The sequence below is a fragment of the Arvicanthis niloticus genome, chromosome 2 (genome assembly GCF_011762505.2).
Source record: "Arvicanthis niloticus isolate mArvNil1 chromosome 2, mArvNil1.pat.X, whole genome shotgun sequence".
Taxonomy (NCBI): domain Eukaryota; kingdom Metazoa; phylum Chordata; class Mammalia; order Rodentia; family Muridae; genus Arvicanthis; species Arvicanthis niloticus.
This window is the reverse complement of record NC_047659.1, coordinates 91,778,859-91,800,044: the sequence shown is the minus strand read 5'-3', so window position 1 is coordinate 91,800,044 and position 21,186 is coordinate 91,778,859. Positions and strand designations below refer to the sequence as shown.

At 40.4% G+C, this 21,186-nt stretch overlaps 1 protein-coding gene across 1 annotated transcript in view; it reads right to left on the bottom strand.

The window, feature by feature from the left end:
- Nucleotides 1-21,186, bottom strand: part of Snap23 (synaptosome associated protein 23) — a 29,732-nt gene that overhangs the window by 1,546 nt on the left and 7,000 nt on the right. Inside the window, exons 2-7 of the mRNA XM_034494078.2 lie at nucleotides 14,517-14,585; nucleotides 14,019-14,060; nucleotides 13,437-13,485; nucleotides 12,726-12,843; nucleotides 4,214-4,369; nucleotides 2,187-2,331 (exon numbers count right to left, since the gene is read on the bottom strand). Coding sequence (XP_034349969.1) covers nucleotides 2,187-2,331; nucleotides 4,214-4,369; nucleotides 12,726-12,843; nucleotides 13,437-13,485; nucleotides 14,019-14,060; nucleotides 14,517-14,573 — 567 coding nt within the window. The 5' untranslated portion in view covers nucleotides 14,574-14,585. The remainder of the gene's footprint in view (nucleotides 1-2,186; nucleotides 2,332-4,213; nucleotides 4,370-12,725; nucleotides 12,844-13,436; nucleotides 13,486-14,018; nucleotides 14,061-14,516; nucleotides 14,586-21,186) is intronic.

Genomic DNA, 21,186 nt, shown 5'->3' with positions numbered 1-21,186 from the left:
CATAAATGCAGGGTCTTTCCCAACTACACAGCGAATCTGAGGCCAGCCTAAACTACATGAAATTTTGTTTCAAAAATCAAGTTTAATTTTAGCTTAGGGGTAGAATATATATGATTTGCAATTCTATGGACATATATTCACTCCCAAACGTGTACGAGCGCACGCGCGTGCGCGCACACACACACACACACACACACACACACACACAAACACAGAGTTTTAAATATTTGGTACTTAAACATGGACATATGCCTCAAAAGGACATCAGCACTCAAAAGGATATGGCAATATCATGAGTTCAACACTAGCCAGGGTTACAGTCAAACTGTCTCAAAATAACAACAGGAAAACAGGTTGAGGATATAGTTCAGTGGTAGATTACCTGCCTACCACACATGAGGTCCTATGTTCAATCACCAGTGCAACAACAAGTAGTACATTTTTATTTTATATTTTTGGAGACATGGTATCTCTGTGTAACCCTGGCTGTCCTGAAACTCACTCTGTAAAGACCAGGCTGGCCTTGGACTCAGAGATTCACCTGCCTCTGCTTCTCAGAATGCTGGAATTAAAGGCATGTGCCACCAGCAATCAGCAAAATTTAATTAATGTTTATGGGTGTTTTGCCTGCATGTATGTCTGTGTACCAAGTGCCTATGGAAGCCACAAAGAAGGTGTTGGATCCCCTGGAACTGGAGTAAGCCACCACGTGGGTGCTGAGAATTGTTTCCCAGTCCTTTTGAAGAACAAGTGTTGCCCTGCCGCCTGGCAGCCCAGGGTTGCAGACACACACCACGTCTAGCTTGTATATGCGTCCTTGGATCAAATGCAAGTCCTCATGCTCGCATGGCAAGTACTTTCCAACTGAGCTACTTCCAAAGGTCTTCTACTTAGTTATTTTTTGAGACTAGATCTTATTGCCTGGGCTGGCCTTGAGCTTATAAATTCAAGTGATCTTCCCACTCCTTTGGAGTGGCTGGATTACAGGCAACACCGCCATGTCCAGCCCATTTTTGATGCAATAAAGTATGACAAGAATGCTCTCTGAACAGGAGTCTCATCTGGAGCTTCTGGAGCTCTGACCAAAGACACTAAAATAACTTTGCCAACAATCTTTGGAACAGATGTACTACCACCCACAGAAGCATCTAAATTAAAATGATGTGTAATCTATACCCTAAACCCAGGGTTCAGCATCGCAAGCATCTTAGGAACCAAGTGGCTCCAGTCCAAGTACCAAAAAAAGTCAGAGGGTTTCATACTCCTTAAAGCTGGAGTTATAGGCAGTTGCGAGCCATCTGACATGGTTCCTAGGAATAAACCAGATCCTCTGTAAGAGCAGTAAGTGTTCTTTATCACTGAACCATCTTTCCAGCCACACATGACCCTGTTTTTAATGGATACCATATAAGAACAAGTCTACAGAATTGATTTTTGCTGCTGAATCCTGAAATGAAGCTATAGCATCTTACTACTAGGCTATTTGTGAATAAAACAAAAGTAAAAGCTAACATGCATTCAGAAAGGAAATGCACACAACGCACATGCAAAAGTTTGAGGAATCTACTTGGTACATGATTTGTTTTCTGGTTGGTTGGTTTTGAGATACGGAAGTTTTATGAAGCCCTGGAAGTCCTGGGATTCTCTATGTAGACCAGGTTGGCCTTGAACTCAGAGAGACCCATCTGCCTCTGCCTCCCCAATACTAGGATTATTAGTGTGTGCCACTACACCCAGGTTACTCAGTACATTCTTAAATTTCTTTTAAAATTACATTTATTTATTGGGTGTATGTATATGTGTAGCGGTCAAAGGACAATTTAATTTGTCCTAAGATGTAGATCTCAGAGATCAAAATCAGGTTGTCAAGGCTGGAGGCAATCATCATTACTCCCTGAGCCACCTCACATGCTCTACACAATAAATTCTTAGCGTTATGTGAAAAGTTTTAAGTTAAACTTCATTCCAAGCTGTGCCTTTACAATCAACCACTGACATGAGCAAAATAGCAAGATTGCTTTTAAAATGTTGGAGCTGCCACCTTACCAACACTGTCCTGAGTAGATTGCATTCATCTCCCTCAAAAGTATCTCACAAAGACATTACTACTAAATATCACTAGATTGACTATCTCCTCTTCATGTGGGCTTACTTTTTTTTTTTCTTTTTTTAATTCTTTTTTTTACCTTTTCTGTGATCTTCTGTATTTGCTGGTTTTGAGCATCAATTTCATTGCCCATATCCAGAGCCATGTTCTTTAGGTTGCCCAGGATGCTGCCCACTTGAGTCAGGTTCTCTTCCATCTCATCTTCTCTGGCATCATTAGTTATACTATCAGGAAAAAAGGAGAGAGTTAAATCAGAACTTTTTGTTAAGTTACAAATAAACTAAATCTAGAATTATTATAAAAATAAATAATCAAAATGATGCTCAACATATAAATGAAATGTAGACTACTAGAAGCAGTCTACACTGAAAGAAAGGAACAAAGGAAGAAAAAAGGAAAGAGAAAAGGACAGGAAAGAAAAGAAAAAAGAAAAGCAAGGCAATCAAGTAGGCAGTGGGCAGACTAACAAGATGGCTCATCTGGTCAAAGTGTTTGCTGCACAAAGCTGATGACATGAGTTCAGTTCATCAAAAATAAAAAATAAAAATAAAATAAATAAAATTAAAAAAAAAAGTAAGCCCACATGAAGAGGAGATAGTCAATCTAGTGATATTTAGTAGTAATGCCTTTGTGAGATACTTTTGAGAGACATGAATGCAGTCTACTCAGGACAGTGTTGGTGAGGTGGCAGCTCCAACATTTTAGTTCATGGAAGCCATGTAAAGGTAGCATGAGAGAACCAACTCCACAATATTGCCCTCTGACCTCCTCATAACATGTTAAAGAACTCATGTGTACTCATGTTCACATACATACACATCTATATTAACTAAAAAAATTCTTAAAAGCCAAGCATGCGGGACCTACCTGTAGTCCTAGCACTCAGAAAGCTCAGGCAGGAAGAGAAACATAAATTGAAGGCCAGCTTGGGTTATACAGACCTTGTCTCAAACAACAGCAGCAAAGGCCAATCAAGAAGACTATGAGAGCCACAACCCTGAGACACGGTGTATTTTCCAGCACTGTTGAGGTACTTGTTTATGGTAATACATTAATTCTAACACTCCATTCCAAATCTTCCCAATCAGGGAAGTATATAGTCCTGGATGGCCTAGATTTCACTGTGTTTCTCAGACTGCCCTTAAATTTGCCAATCCTCCTATGTCATCCTTCTAAAGTGCTGGGATTACCAGGAAAACAGCTTGTTCTGTTGTCTTTCTTCACCCCAGATGGAGCACTATGATGCTCCCTTGGCTGGTCTATAGTTCCTGGGTTAAAGCAATCCGACATCCTCAGCCTTCAAGCCCAGTTGAATCTTTACATTTTGTTTTCTTCCAAGACAGGATTTCTCTATAGGTAGCCTTGGCTGTCCTGGAACTCACTCTGTAGACCAGGCTAGCCTCAAACTCACATCGATCTGCCTGCCTCTACCTCCTAAGTACTGGGATTAAAGGTGTGCACCATTGCCTGGCTTGTTTTTAACTTTTACATTATTTAATTATAGTGTGTGTGTGCACAATGTCACAACATATGTGTTGGAGATCAGAGGATAATTTATGTGAATCAGTTCTCTCCTTTTACCATATGAGAACTGGGAATTTAACTCAGGACAGCAGGCTTGGCAGCAAAGTCCTTTACCTGTGGAGACATCTGCTCAGCCCCTAATCTATATTTAATAAGACTTCAAATCAATCTATGTACACTCAAATCTCAAGACTACTACTTTAAAGTCAATTAGAGAAGCATGGCCAGAAGACAGTATGGCACCAGGAGGCAGTGGAAGGTAGGGTGTCTGGCTTGACAGATGCTCTATGGAGGGCATGTCTTGCTCTGTCTTTCCTATACTTCCTTCTCACTGTTTACTGCCTCCACAAATGAAAAATAACTATCACCATATTCCTGCTGCCGCAATTTTCTTTCCAAGAAACCAAAAACAAAACCCTTCGAAATGGGAAGCAAAAATAAACTGTCTCTCTGAAAGAAGAAAAGAAGGAAAGGAGGGAGACTGACAGGTTACTTGTTGAGTTAGGGTTCATGGCTAGCTACACCCAATTTCTAAAATGAGCCATGCATTAGGAGATGTAGAAATACAAGGAGCTGGCATACCGTTTAATGTATCCACCGCTGGCTGCTCCTGTAGTTTGCTGAGGCTGACCATTTGTTATCCGGCTTGGTTGCTTAGATACTACATTGCTAGGTGAGTTGTCACCACCATCTCCCCATGTTGCCTTATAGTTCTTTCCAGACTCAAAGTTCTTTGTCCTATATTAATGTCAAAGACACAGACAAACCGAAAAGCAGGAAAGGGGGGTTAAAATTATTAGTACTTATTACCTTGAATATAACTCTACCATTTCCTGCTACAACTAGGTTATCTGCACTGTAGACAATGTCAAAAGAAGAAATGGAGAATCAGATAAGCCTTTACCAACATTTAATCATTTTGTTCGTCTGTTTGTTTTAGAGACAAGATCTCATTGTGTAGCTCTTGCTTTTGTAGACCAGCTATCCTGGAACTCACAGAGGCCTGCCCTCAGCCTCTAAAGTGCTGGGATTACAGGCATGCACCACTACCATTTAAGCATCTTTAAAAGGTCCAAATACTATTACCAAATCTTTGCCGAGACATTAGCAAATGGTAAACTGAAACTAGATATTTCAAGTCTTTCAGCTTATAACTTTTACAAGAAAAAAAAAAAAGGTCAATGGATACTTGGGGGAGGGGAGAGAGGATTCCTTGGGAAAGGTGATCTGGGACATACAAAGAGGTTTCTTGAAGGAGCCACAAAGTTAAATGTATGGTTTGAAATAAAAATCCAAGAAGGAAACCCTTGGCCCCATCTTTGTTCCCTGTTTAAACTAGAGTAGTTCTGCATGAAGCTTTGTTGTGTTGCTTTTATTTTTTGAGACAGAATTTTTCTGTGGAGCCTTGGCTGTACTGAAACTTGTTGTGTAGAACAGAATGGCTTCAAATTTAAGAGATTAGCCTCCCTCTGCCTCCAGATTGCTGGGATTAAAAGCATGCACCACCAAACCCAGCTTTGATTTGTGGTGTGTGTGTGTGTGTGTGTGTGTGTGTGTGTGTGTGTGTGAGAGAGAGAGAGAGAGAGAGAGAGAGAGAGAGAGAGAGAGAGAGAGAGAGAGGGTTTCATAAGCCTCAAGCTGCCCTCAAATTCACAGCCAAAATTATCTTGAAATCCTCCTGTCTCTGCTTCCCTAGTGCTGGGATTTTAAGTATGAACTCCTAGTTTTTATGGTTCTGGGGATCCAACCCAGAGCTTTTCAAATGCTAGGCAAGCATTCTACCAACTAAACAAAAAGACCCCTGTCCCCTATTTTAATTGTAGAAGTTTGCATTACATTTATTTTTTAAATTTCTTTTAAGAAAAAAACCCAAAATATCATGAAGGAAAACATAGATTATTCTATACCAGACAACCAACTAATATAATCCTAGCACTCAGGAGGCAGAGGCAGGTGGATTTCCAAGTTTGAGGCCAGGTAGCTGGTCTACAGAGTAAGTTCCAGAATAGCCAGGGCCACACAGAGAAACCCTGTCTTAAACACTGTCCCCTAACCCCAAATCCCAAGTCTAGGTCTTTTAAAACTAAAGAAGAGCTTGCTGCACAAGGCCCCAAGCTGATTTCAATCTCTGGAACCCAGTGAAAGCCTGGCTGGTGGTGTGCATCTGCAATCCTAGTGGAAGCCTGGCTAGTGGTGAGCATCTGTAATCCCAGCACTTCTCTTTCAAGATAGGTAGAGATGGGTGTGCTGGACTGGTGGACCTCTGTGAATCTGGTGCCAACCTGGTCTACACAGTAAGGTCTTATAACAAAATAAAACTCAAAGCAAAACCAGAACACACCTAAAAGGTTTAGGTGTAGCTAACAGAGTCAGAATTTTAACACAGAACATACTTCTCAACTGATAAAACAGCAAGAAAAAGAAACCCAGATCTGGGCATAGTCATACACACCTTTAATCCCAGCACCCAGGAGGCAGAGGCAGTCAGATCTCTAAGTTTGAGGACATCCTGGTCTACAAAGCAAGTTTCAGGGCAGCCAAGACTGTTGCATAGAGAAACCCTGTCTTTAAAATAAAAAATAAAAAAAGAAGCAGCAGCCAAGAAAAGTGCTTTTCTTTTTTAGACAGGACTTAACTATATAGCCTAGGCTGGCCAACTTCTGACCTGGCTGGCTTCTACTTCCTAAGTGCTGGTATTACAGGTTTATACCACCCCACTTTGTCATGTGACTTTTAAATGGCTATTTCAAAACTGTTTTTACTGATTACTTTTGTTTCAAGCAAGATTTTACTTAATTTTAGTTTTATTTTTGTATTAACAAAAATTAAGCTCAGTGTTGCTATAATACAGATCTTATTTATCCTAGTTCTGAGGCAGTCACTTGATTGCAAAATTTGCAAAAGCAGAGAATAAATTCTATGAAAAAGTAGTAGTTTCTTCTTTCATAAGTATACAAAGATTAAGTTCTGGCCAAACTAGAACTGGGCTTTTTTTATTACTTGTAAGAAAGGCACTCTTAGCAGGGTATGGTAGCGCATGCCTATAATCCCAGCACTCAGGCAGCTGAGGCAGCAAGTCATTTGTTTGAGGCCAACCTGCCTTATGTTGTGAGAACTTGCCTCAAAAATCTAAAAAAGGAGGTTTGTGAGGGCAGCTCAGTAAGTAGAGGTGTTTGCTGCCAAGCTTAACAACATGAGTTTAGCTCCCAGAATCCACATGGAGGAAGGATGAAAAGAACAATTCCTGCTAATTGTTTTCTGACTTCACAAGTATGAAAGTGTGTGTGTGTATGTGTGTGTGTGTGTGTGTGTGTGTGTGTGTGTGTGTATTAACTTATTTACAAAAGGTACTCCAGATTGATTGATTGGATTGACTGGGGGGTACACATGCATGTAGAGGTCAGAGGACAAATGGCCTTCAAGGCTGTTGAAGCAGAATTTTGTTTCTGCTGCTACTGCTGGCTGACAATTGCAGTGCAATTCTCTGCCCACCCCTGATCTGTACTGGGATTGCAGATACACTGAACTTTCACTTGCTTTCAGGGATGGAAACTGGGATGCAGGGCTTGGGTAGCAAGCACTTTAACATTCTCAACTGTCTTGTAGGCCCTTAAAGGCTCTTAAAAGAGATGAATACCAAAATGTTCATTCTCAAAGCCCTTTTTGGTCACATTTGAAGTTCTCATAATTATTTTTATATGTATACTACTATTTCTGACACTCAGTCAATCAGCCATGTCAAATCTTTTCTGGATCAAAGTGAGATATCTAATTTTTAAATTAGTATTTTCACATAATTAGCTGTTAAATTAGTGAACCAATACAGCACGCATACTTTGCTAACATATAGATTCCAGGCAAAAATCTAAAACCACAAAAACATAATATGCAAAATAACCAATATTTCTCATTATTTTTTAAAGAGTGGCTTCTGGGCTTTTGTTCATTTGTGGTGGTGGAGAATAACCCCAGGGCCTCACGAGTCCTAGCACCCAACCACTGGGCTACAGCTCTCAGCACAGTAGCTAGGAATGTTAATTGAGGTGATATAAGTACAGCTTCTATTAGAATGCTAGGTTGTAGAGCAGGTAGAAGAAAGTGACAAATTGAAAGTAATTAGAAAAATCCAGGTATAGTGGCATGCCTACAATCTCAGGACTCTGGACACTGACACCAGTCTGGGCTAACAAAGTGTGATACTGTCTCAAAGACAAAAATAAAACCAAAAGTGACTAATGAGATTTCACCTCTAAAAATTATTTATTTATTTATTTATTTATTTATTTATTTATTTTGGTTTTTCGAGACAGAATTTCTCTGTGTAGCCCTGGCTGTCACTCTGTAGACCAGGCTGGCCTCAAACTCAGAAATCCGCCTGCCTCTGCCTCCCAAGTGCTGGAATTAAAGGCGTGAGCCACCACTGCCAGGCTATTTATTTATTTTTATTGTTCTTTTATATTGTTTCATGACTGGCATATTTAAAACTGATATCCCACTTTATTCTAAATAGGATTTATGATGATTAGACTGACAATCCCTTGACTTGATAGTGGCCTAAATCAAGGGAAATTAAAATGCAGAGAAGCAATACTTTAATAGAAACACTCTACAGGAACCAGAAGGTATGAGGACATCTAATGGAAAGGAACAGAGAGATGCAGTCAACCTTTAAAAGAACTCAACTGTAGCTGCTGACTGCTAGGATCAACAATTTAAAGCTTGCTGAATTTCAGGGGTGCTTTTATTTTGCTTATATTAACTTAGTAAATAAAAACGTAGCTTCTGGTGCCTTAGTCTAAGGGAGTTATAACAAATGCGGATCTTTTTATTAAGTTCATCTTTTGTCTGCTAGCACCCATCACTAACAAATTCACTTCACATTACACACAACACAGTTTAAGACCACTTCCATCACTCACAAAATCCATGCACATGCACAGAAAAGCCATTTGAAACATCACCTGGGGCAGCAGGTTAGCAGCTCAGCCTGCACCTCAAGACTGCATCTTAAAGATCCCTTTGATCAGCTACTGAGCCCGGCTTTTGATGTTAGATCTTCATTTTTAGTAAGCGAGAAAGGAAGAGATTAAGTGAGAGAATAAGAAGCAGACAGTGCATGTCAGTCAAACAGAACAGATTTTGAGCTTTAAACACACGATGCATTCAAATGCCTGCCTGTTTTCAAAGAAACAGTCACCAACTGAGAATCTAGATAAAAAGAAAAACAAGAAAACAATTTAAATGATGGCATACTTCATTTTTCCTGAGCATGACCAAGGGATAATACTCCTCACTAAAATGTTAAAGTTTATGCTGAGCAGGAAGTACTGGCTGGCAGCACTCAAGTCCCCTCAGTCCTCCTTAGTGATAGGGTGCTTACTTGTCCTGTCCCAGGCCCTGAGTGTGATCACAAGAGTATACTAATGTAAAAGCTTCAGTGCTGTTACAACTTAAAGCACAAGCAATCCCACCATTTTATGAAACAAAGTGAACAAAAAGTAACTCTTGTCTTCCAGAGTATTATAGATTTCTAAATGGCTACAGAAACACAATTGTGGGGGGTAGGGATGGAAAGTAAAGGAGAGAGAATGGGGAAGGAAGGAAAAGAAGAATATATGAATTCAAGCAGTTAACTACTGATCTAATAGTACTGCTAGATTTTGACACCCACAGAACTTGGAGAACGAGGATGCTGTATGTATATGAGGAGCTCATGCTATGGTTGGCTAGGTGCTGACCCTAACTGAAACAGGGAAGGTTTCAGTCAGGTAAGGTTAGGAAGATCTGGACAGTGGAGGAAAAGGAGACACTAGGGAAAAGCAACTTAATAACAGCCTAGGTCTCAGTGGTATAGACACTGGAAGAAGAAGAAAAGCTCCCCAAGAATCTTTCAGGTAGGTTCTTCTCTCTTTTCATGCAACAGCTGTTCTGTCATAGCAGTCTTGCACTCCATCTGTTAAGGAATGCTTTTTCTTCACCCACTGAGAAAGAGTTCTGCCAGTGCTGGAGGTGAAAGCCTATGGCAGGGCCATGGTCTACCTTCTCTCCTCATGTTCAAGAAAAGCTTGCCCACACATGGCAGGACACAGAGAAAAACTTCAATATACCCACTGTTCTACCCTCCGTGTTCTCTCATCTTTGACCCTTTTAGAATTCACTGCTATTCTGTTTATTAACCTACAACTTAGTAGCAATCTTCTAGACTGAAGAGGAGTTTTTGTTCAAGGAAATTCATCTACTTTCTCTTCCTCATTCTTCCAAGAGAGTATATGAAACATACAAGACAGAAACAGAAGTCTGTAAAACATATCTAAGAATTTGAATCATATTATGTAGACACTTGGACTGTGTTTGCTTAAATCAATCAGCTAAAACTGGTTGACACATTGTAGTTTTTGTTGCTATTGTTTCAGAGAGAGGGTTTCATTTGGCCCAGGGTGACCCTGAACTCAATATGTAGCTAAGGAAGAGGAGGACCCTAAAAGCTAGGATTATAGGCTTGAACTACTACTCCCAATTTTATGCTGCACTGGGCCTCGAACCCAGGGCTTTATTCATGCTAGGCAAACACTGTACCAAATGAGCTACATCCCCAGCTCCAGTCATAACTTCAACTATAAACTTTTAGAAAGTCAATCAAAGTATAAACAGGTCAATGGGCTTGTGTTAAAGTTGAGAAGAACAGTAAATCTTTTAACTCCTCATGTCAAAACAAACCCAGAAGTTGGCCAACAAGCAACATAATCCTTTTATTTAGTGAAAATAGCACAGAAGGGACTGGAGAGATGGCCCAGGGGTTAAGAGCACTGGCTGCTCCTCCAGAAGATCTAGGCAACTCCCAACACCAATATGTCAGCTCCCTATCTTCTCTAACTCTAATCCCAGGGGATCTGATGCCTATTTCTGGCCTCTGTGGATACCAGTCATGCATATAGTACACAGACATCAAGCAGGCAAAATACTCATACATTTAATTTTTTAATTAAAATTATGATATAATATTATAATATAAAAACACTTATCTGAGAGCTGGGGAAATGGCTCAGCAGTTAAAAGGTGTTTGCTGTACAAAATAAGGATCTGAGTGCAAATCCTTAGAACTCACATTAGAAACAAAGCAAAGCAAATAACAAAGGTATACTCACCTGAAAATATGTACATGTAAAAGACTTAGCTCACTGGGATTCATGTCCCTGAGACAACTAACTGGATGAAGTGTTGATGAAGCTCTGTGATTTAATCTTGAGACACTCATCTTGAGTAGAGTTCAAAGAGCTCCTAACAGAAGATTTATGATCAACTGCCTCTGTCCAAACTCTACCTTATCTGAATCTCTATTATTTGTAAAAAATCATAAAATTTACTTCATCCAAGAGTAAGAAGAGAATAGAAATTTCCACAATGGAATAAAGTGAGTGACTGGGCATGGTGATATACTTTAATACAAATCTTTAATCCCAGCACTTGGGAGGCAGAAGCAGGCAGATCTCTGAGTTCAAGGCCAGTCTAGTCTACATACAGAGTTCCAGGCCAGCTAGGACTATATAGTGAGATCCTGTCTCAAGGAAACAAAAAGCAAAAGGAAATGGGTGAAGTCCTTTGTCTTGAGCACAATCTTACACAGTACCCTATAAAATTTTCTCTGTGAGAGATGCTCTGTCTTACGATGTTCTAAATGTCAGTTTGTCATAACTTAGAATCACCAAGAACAACAACTGAGGACCTATGTAGATTTGTTTTGCCTGTGATCATATCTGTGGGCAACACCATTCCCTAGGCAGGGAAGCTTAAACAGTGTAAGATGGGAGAAGACAGGGTGTGTGATGGTTTGTATATGCTCAGCCCAGAGAGTGGCACTATTAGAAGATGTGGCCCTGTTAAAGTTTGTGTGTCACCGTGGGTGTGGGCTTTAAGACCCTCATCCTAGCTACCTGAAAGCCAGTATTCTGCTAGCAGCTCCTCCTGCACCATGCCTGCCTGAACACTGCCATGCTCCCACCTTGATGATAATGGACTGAACCTCTGAACCTGTAAGCCAGCCCCAATTAAATGTTGTCTTTTATAAGACTTGCCTTGGTTAAGGTGTCTGTCCACAGCAGTAAGACTCTAAGACAGCACGCCGCTCTCATTCCTCTGCTTCAAGTTCCTGCCTTGACCTCCCTTCAGTGATATACTATAACCTGGAATTGTAATCCAAATAAACTTTCTTTCTCTAAATAAATAAACTTTCTTTCTTTCTTGCTCAGGCTGTTTTATCAGATAAAGAAAACTAGGGCATACCATCCATCATCGGTCTTCTTGATTCTCCCCTTTTCATGCTTCAAATGCAACCAACTGATTTATAGTGAAGCCTATGGATTTATAATTTCATCTTTAATCTTACTGATAAAGTCTAACCTCAAAGATCCAGATAACAAATTACATTTATCTAGGCTCCTGGTGCAGTCACAAATGTCAATCCAGTCTATCTCCTCCCTATCTCTGGTATCCAAGTTCCTCTACCAGCTACTCACATCTCTGGCTACTTCTCACCCCAATCATGTAGTTCAGTTAAATTCCCTTTTGTTCCATATTTAATTTTTGTTGTTTGTTTTCTGGTGCTATGGGTTCCCACTTAGCCTCACCTCCCAGGCCTCTTCCTTCACATTCATCCAAATCCTTTTAATCAAGCTCAACTCTACCTCTTCTGTAAGGTATCATTTAACCATATCCATCTGTTCCCTTAGCCTTAGTAGACAGCACACCATCTAACACTAGCTCTAACACACTGTCTCTTGAAGAAGTCCATTCTTTACTCCTTGAATGTCTAGACACAAATGCCATTCTGTTCTATATCATCCAGATGTACACTCCCCAGTCTTTCTGTATCCAGATTGAAACTGTTGTTTGGTACAAGAGTTGGTCAATCTAAGCATGATTTTCTATGAACCTTCCTGCTTACATGAAACCTTGATCTTCAGTTTGTTTTTAACAAAGTTGCTAATTTAGGCCCAGTTATCCAGTTACACTTTCAACTTTATTTCCAGGGAGGAGTTAAGCAAGGATATTCTCATGTACTGATTTATTTTTAAAAGGTCTTGATTTATCAACTTACCTATTACAAGGGCAGACGCAGAGGCCACAACATTTGTTGAGTTCTGTTAAAGTCTTCTCTGCCTCTCTCATGTCTTTATTTATTTGGTCCATGCCTTCTTCTATGCGATTTAGTTGTTCTAAGAATAAGTTGTGGTGTTACATTCACAGATGTCCAATGAAAATGCTAATGTTACAAAGCTGCAAGCTGCAACCTCCACGCTGCCTGTCACCTGCCAGTGAGTATTAGAGCCAAGAAAACAATACTGACCCTACGGTTATGGAGTCTCATTGTAGAAAGATTTATTCTCCAGCAACATGCAAGGGTTGCTTAGAAATCACTCCAGCCAGATTCTTAGTATTCCTAACATGTAGGCACTAAACTAAGGAAAGCTTAGATGGGATTAACTCAGGCCAACAAAACTGGATGTTCTAAACTCATCAGAATTTAGATCTGTTTTAGACCTTGCTATCTGGGAAATGATCTGAGAATGTCATGTTTAAAGTTCATGTGACAAATGCACACAAGAAGCTCAGCTTGTCAAACGGACTTGTATCTAGTTGGGTACTGCTGCCTCTCATCCCAGTCCAGCAATGACTGTGATATTATAATATAAATCAGAGAAAAGGAGGAAACATGTTACTCTTATCTTACAAAGAGAAGTCTGAATTTTATATGGATTTTTGGCACTGTAAGTCAAATTTAGAGTTTCTTTCAATGACTTCAACTCACCCCCTTGCTCATCCAGCATAGTGATGGTCTTGATTCCTGTATCCTGAGTCTAAAAAGGGGAAAAGAAAGATGGAAGTACAAGAAAGCAACCCAAAATACCTGCAAACCTTACTAACAAGTGATAAGAAAGAATCATATCGCCGGGCTGTGGTGGCGCTCGCCTTTAATCCCAGCACTTGGGAGGCAGAGGCAGGCGGATTTCTGAGTTCGAGGCCAGCCTGGTCTACAGAGTGAGTTCCAGGACAGCCAGGACTACACAGAGAAACCCTGTCTTGAAAAACCAAAAAAAAAAAAAAAAAAAAAAGAATCATATCAAAAATCAAGTTCTCAGGAATCAGTGTTATAGATAGAACTAGGTGTCTCACACCAACACACATATTAAACCCTAAAGTAAGTCACAAGCCTATGGTAAATTCATCTTCCCTGTCAATATCCCAAAACATTTAAAGAAGAAACAGAACTGGCTTATTAGTGCATCACTGGGCAGTCTTCAGCAATTGCTGCTTTCAAATCACATCAACTACAGCTAGTGCTAGCATCCCACACATATGTTTCTATACTCAAATATTAAATATTTCTTACCTCAATTGCTAAACCCAGGATTCTCCTTGTACTTTCCAGAGACTAGGAAGAAATACAGAGTTATAGCATACCAAAGAAATAGAGAGAAACAAATCAATCACAGGCTATGTTTATGATGCTACTTTATTGTTATAACTTGCAAGCACACCCCCTCCTTACAAAAAAGCAAAGAAAGCAGTGTTCCACTTTCACTTCCTTCCTACCAGGCACTTCTTAAGAGAGCCCCCACATGGTGGAGCCAAGGGAATTCATGAAGGTCGGCAGAGACTCTCAATTTTCTACTGTGAAATGGAAATAGTGGCTTGCAAAATTGCTCAGGAGGATAAGGTACTTCCCACTAAGATAACTACCTGAGTTCAATCCCAGGAACCTGCAAGATGGAAGGACAGAGTTCTGACTCCTGCAGGTTGTCTTCGGACTTCCATATGTATGTGACGCTCAATACTCAAACATACCCACACAAAAACTAATTAAAATGTAATAAAAAAAATCATTCACCTCATCAGTAACTTGGTGAGCCCGAAGCTGAATTTCTTCTGGTGACAGATTATCCATGATGAATCAAAACTATTGAACACAGAAACAGAAATATGAATACTCTAGAAGAATAAGGATACAAAAAAGTTTAAGCAAAATGTATAGATTGCTGGGATTTAGGTATTAACCAGGCAAGAAGGATAAAAGGGCTGATCCCGTTACCTGCCTACCGTTCCTACAGAGACAGGAACTCAGGCTAGGAGGAAACATGGATATTTAATGCTATTAGTACAAGAAATAAACTTAAAGCTCAGGAGAAATACTCTTTCTAAGACAATCAGCCATATATCCTAAGTGGTCTGGAACTTGTTATGTGCTAAAGATGACCTTGAGCTTCTGATCTTTTAGCCTGTACATCCTGTACTGGGAATACAGACATATCTGGTTTATGTGCTACTGGAATCTGAATCCAAGGTTTCATTAATGCCAGGGCAAGCACTCTACCAACTACTCTATATTCCCAGGCCCAGGTGAAGTACTATTTCCAATGGGAAAGGTCCTTAGCTTTAAAAAGCAAGGGATCAATGAGCCTGTGAGATGGCTCAAAGGGTTAAAGCACTTGCTATGCAAGTCTGACAACCTATGGGCACTGAAATGGCTTATCAGGTAAAGGTGCTTGCCAGGAGTTTGACCCTGGAACCCTTGTAAGGTGGAGGAAAGAGAACTGAGTCTACAACGCTATCTTCTGACTCCCATGAGCATCCCCCAAACACCAATACTATGTTTTAAGCTTGTCCTCTGCCCTCCACATGCATGCTATGTCATATGAGTACCTACACTTCTAGGAACACACATCCTAATACACATATGCAATAATAAACTTATTTCTTTTTTACTTTTTTGGAGACAACATCTCACTATGTGGCCCTAGATGGTCTAGAACTCAATATGTAGACTAGGCTGGCCTCAAACTCATAAGAAATCCTCCTATCTCTGCATCCTTAGTGCTTGCATTAAAGGCATGCTGATATCACTATACCTGGCTAAATAAATTTTTTAAAAAAGCATGAAGTGAATCCTTGGTTGTGCAATGTTCTTTATTATTGTTGTTGAGACAGGGTCTCATGTTTCTGAAATACACAGAAAAGAATGATTGAATTTCTGATCTTGTTCCTTCCATGGTGTATGCCACTATGTCTTGTTTATATAGTGCTTGGGATTGAACCCAGGGCTTTGTGAGTGCTAGGCAAGCATTATATCAATTGCATCACACCCTTAATCCCTGAAACAATGTTCTTTAAATCTTATCTGAATATGACAAAGCAATAAAGAAAAGTAAATTCAGGTAAATAAACTGTCTTAGCTTGGGTTTTATTGCTATGTAGAGATGATCATAACAACTCTTATAAAAGAAAATGTTGGGGACCGCACTAGCCCCAAGTTGGGGCGGCCAAAATAAATGTTGCAGCCCAGGCAAAATGTTAAGGCCCGGGCCGACCCACGTTTGGGCGGCCACTGTATCCCGGCCCAAGCTGCCGCTCCGGTCTTCAGGTCGGGGGTTCAGCAAGAGCGAGGGTGAGGCCAGATTTTACCTAATGTCTGATGTGTATGAATCTCTCTCTCTCGTCTCCCTAATGTCTTCTCTCTGCTGTGTCTCCCTAATGTCTGAATCCTACTGTCTGCCTCTGCAGTTTATATGTCTTACTTCTAAGCCACGCCTCTAAGTTACACCTTTAATCATGCCCTTAGGTCTTGTCTCTAACTCTGATCTCTATACTTCTAAATCATACTCTTAAATTACACACCTTTAATCTCACACACCTTTAATCTCACACACCTTTAATCTCAAGGTATCTAAACCAAGATTATCGGAGTGTTCTCAGCTGTTGTAGGCTATTGTAATTTAAATCTCATGTCAGGGTATATGGCTCAAGATGGCTGCAAAGCTGATAGCCGCTTTCTGCTAAAAGTCGGCCCCCAACAAGAAAACATTTAATTGGGGCTAGCTTACAATTCAGAGGTTTAGTCCATTAACATCAGACAGGAAACACGGTGGCATGCAGGCAGACATGGTGCTAGAAAAGAAGCTGGGAGTTCTAAATCTTGATCCACAGGCAGCAGAAAAGAGACTGGCTTGAGCTTTGGAGACCTCAAAGACCCCCTAGTGACAAACCTCTTCCCACAAAGCCATACCTCCTAAAAGTGCAACTGCCTATGGGCCTATGGGGGCTGTTTTCTTTCAAACCACCACAAAAATGATAACTTAAAAGTCATGTGAATAAAGAATATATAGACATTACTTCTAAAAAATACATGAGTTTTCCAAGCTACTCCTTGGAGAATTATCAAGAAAAGTACTTCTGTGGCTGGAAAGACAGCTCAGCAGTTGAGAGCACAAACTGCTCTTGAAGAAAACCAGAGTTCAATATTCAATTCCCAGCATTCATGTTTGGCAGCTTACAACCTCTGGTAACTTCAGCTCCAGGGATACTGCCTGCCTCCTTTCTCTGCCTTCCTTTCTCTCTCTCTCTCTCTCTCTCTCTCTCTCTCTCTCTCTCTCTCTCTCTCTCACACACACACACACACACACACACACACACACACACACACACACACACACACCCTAAAAAGATTTTTTAAAAAAGGTCTGATACAAAGAGCTCAAAAGAAGATCAATTTTCATTATGGATAGATTCTGCTCTTCTATTTTTATGGTCTGTTGTTTCAGTGAATAGTGAATACTCTCTGAAACAAAGCAATAATTTTCTAATATATAGTAAAAGATCTTGTAAATATTTAAGGAAATATAACAGGGGTTATGGTGCGGTCTTCCTCACAGGCTCATGAGGTAAATGTATGGTACCCAGCTGGTAGCACTATTTTGGCAGGATCTGGAAACTTTGAAGAGGTGAAGTATAGTAGTCAGTCTGTGGAGTGAGGAGTGCCTTTGAAGGTCAGACTCCGTCCCAAGTTCTTTGCTGCACTGCTGTCTAAATCTCCTCTGCATGCACACACTCCTGCAACCATAATGCTCCACCCAAGGGCACGGAGACAAGCAGTCAGGGACTGAACCCTATAAGGTCATGAGCCAAAATAAATTTTCCCTTAATACAGGTGCTATTCAATGTCGCTAATGTGAGAAATCAAGTGTATCGATAAGCATTATGGAACTGACACGGGTTTTCTTTACTGCATTTTCTAGTATTTCTTTGTATATGTGTGCATATGTTTGCAATGTGTACCCGAGCATATGTGTATGTGTCTGAGCACATGTATGTCATGGCACAGATAACAACCACACCCCTGCCCATGTGTCAGAAGACAGTTTCAGGTATCAGTCCTCAACTTTCACAAAAGAGATAGGGTCTCATTTTCTTCACTGGTGCATACACCAAGCTGCTTGGTCCTGGTATTCTCCTATCTCCACCTCCCACTTAGCCATGGTGCTAGTGTTATACTTGAGCTACCACTCTGAGCTTCTGCATGTGTGCTATGTCAGATATATATGCATGTATGCATGCACAGATGTACACAAAATAATTTTTACAAGCATCAGAAGTTCCAAATATAACATTTTTCTTTCTTTCTTTTTTAATTGCTAGATACTCTATTTCTTTATTTCTAATTATCATTTTAAAGAAACAATAAAGTGATACATAAAAGTGAATTTCATTCAGAAAGAAAGTAAAGTCATTACCCTTTAACAAATTTGCTTTAATCCCAAGAGATAAACCCAGAAAACAGTGTCTTCTCTTCCATCTTTACTCATGGAGTAAAACAGAGTGGAACTTTCTATAATGTGTACCAGATGTTCACGTTTCCTTCAAACGTCTAATACATTTTGTACAGTAGCTGGTCTTTTGGCAACTTTGTGGCTTCTTTTTCTTCCGCCCTTCTCTACCTTTCTTTACCTTTCTTCTTCTTCTTTCTTCTTCTTTCTTCTTTTTCTTCTTTCTTCTTTCTTCCCTCTTCCCTCTTCTTCTTCCCTTTCAACCCCCTTCTGCTCCCTAGGGTGCAGTTTCCAGAGGGGAGCAAATCGGCTGGGAGACTGCTCGAGCCACCGGTATCCGGGCCAACATATTTTTCATATCCATGGTTCAGACAAAATATTCACACACTAAGATATATAAGCAAGTGTTGGGCCTTGGATGAAGTAACTCCATTTAACCTGCGCCCATCAATCACATAGGACACAGGTAGAGGTCTCCACCTCCAGAGATTTAAATATTAATGAGTTATCTAAAGCAGCGGTGGTGGCTGCCGGTGGCTGCGGCGGACCCTCAGCCGCTCCTCAGCCAGCTCCTCAGCCAGCGGCGTAGGAAGACCGCTGTGGGACCCGCCGCCAGCGGACCCCAACCCCCCACCCCACCCCCACCCCCGCGAGATTTATTCCCCACAAGCAAGAAATACTGGTATTGGACAGATAGCTTAGTGGTTAAGAGTACTACTGGCTGCTCTCACAGAGGACCTGAGTTCAGGTCCCAGCATCACTTGGTGGCTAACACTGATCTGCAACTCCAGTTCTAGGGGATGTTAGGCCCTCTTCTGACCTCCAGCACCAGGCATACAGATAGTGGACAGACATACAAGCAGGCAAAACACCTGAACCCATAAAACAAAATAAGTAAGTTTAGAGAAAGAAAATATTAATTCCTTACTTGAATTAGCAACTATTCACTCATTAGATATTAATATCAAATCATGTGTGTTATTAATTTCCTAATTGTTTAGGAAACTTTAGCTTTATTATACATATGTTCCATGCTACCATGTTTGGTCGAGTATGGTGATATACACTCAGTTCCAGAACTCAGGAGGTTCAAACAGGAGGATCAAGTTTGAAGATGGCCTAGAAAGCACAGTCAGTCCTGAGACAGTGTGGGGGAAGAGAGATGCAAATGCCATCACCTCTAAATATGTGTCTATCCTTTGCTTATCCTGCTCTTGTCTACTCAGGTAGATTCTGGCTTCTCTGTCACTTCCTAGTACCCCTTCAAAGACTACTCTTCCTAGGCAGCATTCTCAAAAGTCACCTATGGTTCCAATGAGTAACTTCTTAGTGCCCAACAAGGGACAAGTGAGAAGAAAAATAACACACATGAACAAAAACTTCAATCAGGTTTTCAGACAATATACTACTGATACAGAAACATTGTGGGATAAAACAATCAGATCTCTCAAACACACAACTTTGAAATTTTATTCCTACTGGTCAACTACAAATCAACATTTACTATCTTGTTAGTGAAAACAAACCAAAAATCTCGAATGGGTTTTAAAAAAGGCTTAAATCTATAGCTGACTTGTTTCAAAAATTAGGACTAAACTGCCTTCTAAAAACCAAGAGATATAGAGTCAGGTGACAATGAGGTCACTTGGAAACACACCCTTTCTGTGAACTCAAGTTCTGCTTAAAACTTCCTCATTCTCTAAGCAGAATAAAAATCAGGAAGGAACAAAGACCTCATACACTTAGAGCACTGATGTCAGGAAGCAGATGTCTACTTAGGATTCTTTTAAAGGTTTACTTTAGTTAATGTGTATATGTGCATTTATGTGCACTGCATACAGGCAAGAGGTCTCAGATGCCAGAAAAGGGTGTTGTTCTTTGACCTCTGAGTGTGTATACACAGACACAGACACAGACACAGACACAGACACACAGACACACACACACACACACAGAGAGAGAGAGAGAGAGAGAGAGAACAAGATTCAGTTTCCTCATTGTAAAATAGGGACAATAACAAATTTTGTGAATTTTTGGTGAAGACTTAAAAAAGAAAGCAAGCCAGGTAGGTGGGACAGCACAAGCCTACATTCTCAGTACATACAAGCAGAAAGATCAGGAATTCAAGGTCAGCCTAGCTTACGAAGTAAGATTCTCAAGACAAACCATACATGGGTGATCCTTAGAACAGCTAGGAGTGGTGACAGCACATGCCTTTAATTCCAGCACTCAGGAGGTAGAAGCAGGTGAATCTCTATGATTATCAAGTTCCAGGTTAGCCAGGGCTGTACAGAGACCCTGTCTCAAACAAACAAAAACAAAGAGTCTTTAGAACACTCACTGGCATGTGCCTGGTATTCAATAAATGTTACTCATACCCAATCTCACTTGTTTCTTTGTTTTCTGAGACAGGATCTCATGCAGTCTAGACTTTGACTGCCTTATTTTCTATCTCCTATATGCTAGTATTCCAGTCCCAAATCAATAAGCACCACTTTAAAATTTGTCAAATTTTTTTGTTATTTTTAAATAACAAAATGAGTCCTAATATTATTGCTAAGGTTGAAGTAGCTAACAAAACAACATATTTCTTTACAAATCTAAAAACATAAGATTCCCCTTAAAATGCCCTTTTCTTCTAACTTCTGGCCTCTACATGCACCCACACTCATGTGTACATACCCACATACATACATACATACACATATACACATGATTTTAAAAGGGGTGGGGGTAAATTCTCTGTGAGTTTGAGGCCAATCTGGTCTACAAAATAAACTCCAGGGCAGTCAGAGCACTTAGTAGTGGTGGTGGCAATGAAGCACGTCTTTAACCCCAGCACCTGGGAGGCAGAAGCAGGCTGCTGAGTTTTTTAAAAAGAGTAGCCAAAGTACTCTGGAAGCTAAGGCAGGGGGATCAGTCATTAGTTAGAGGCAGACAGACTACATAGTGAGACACAAA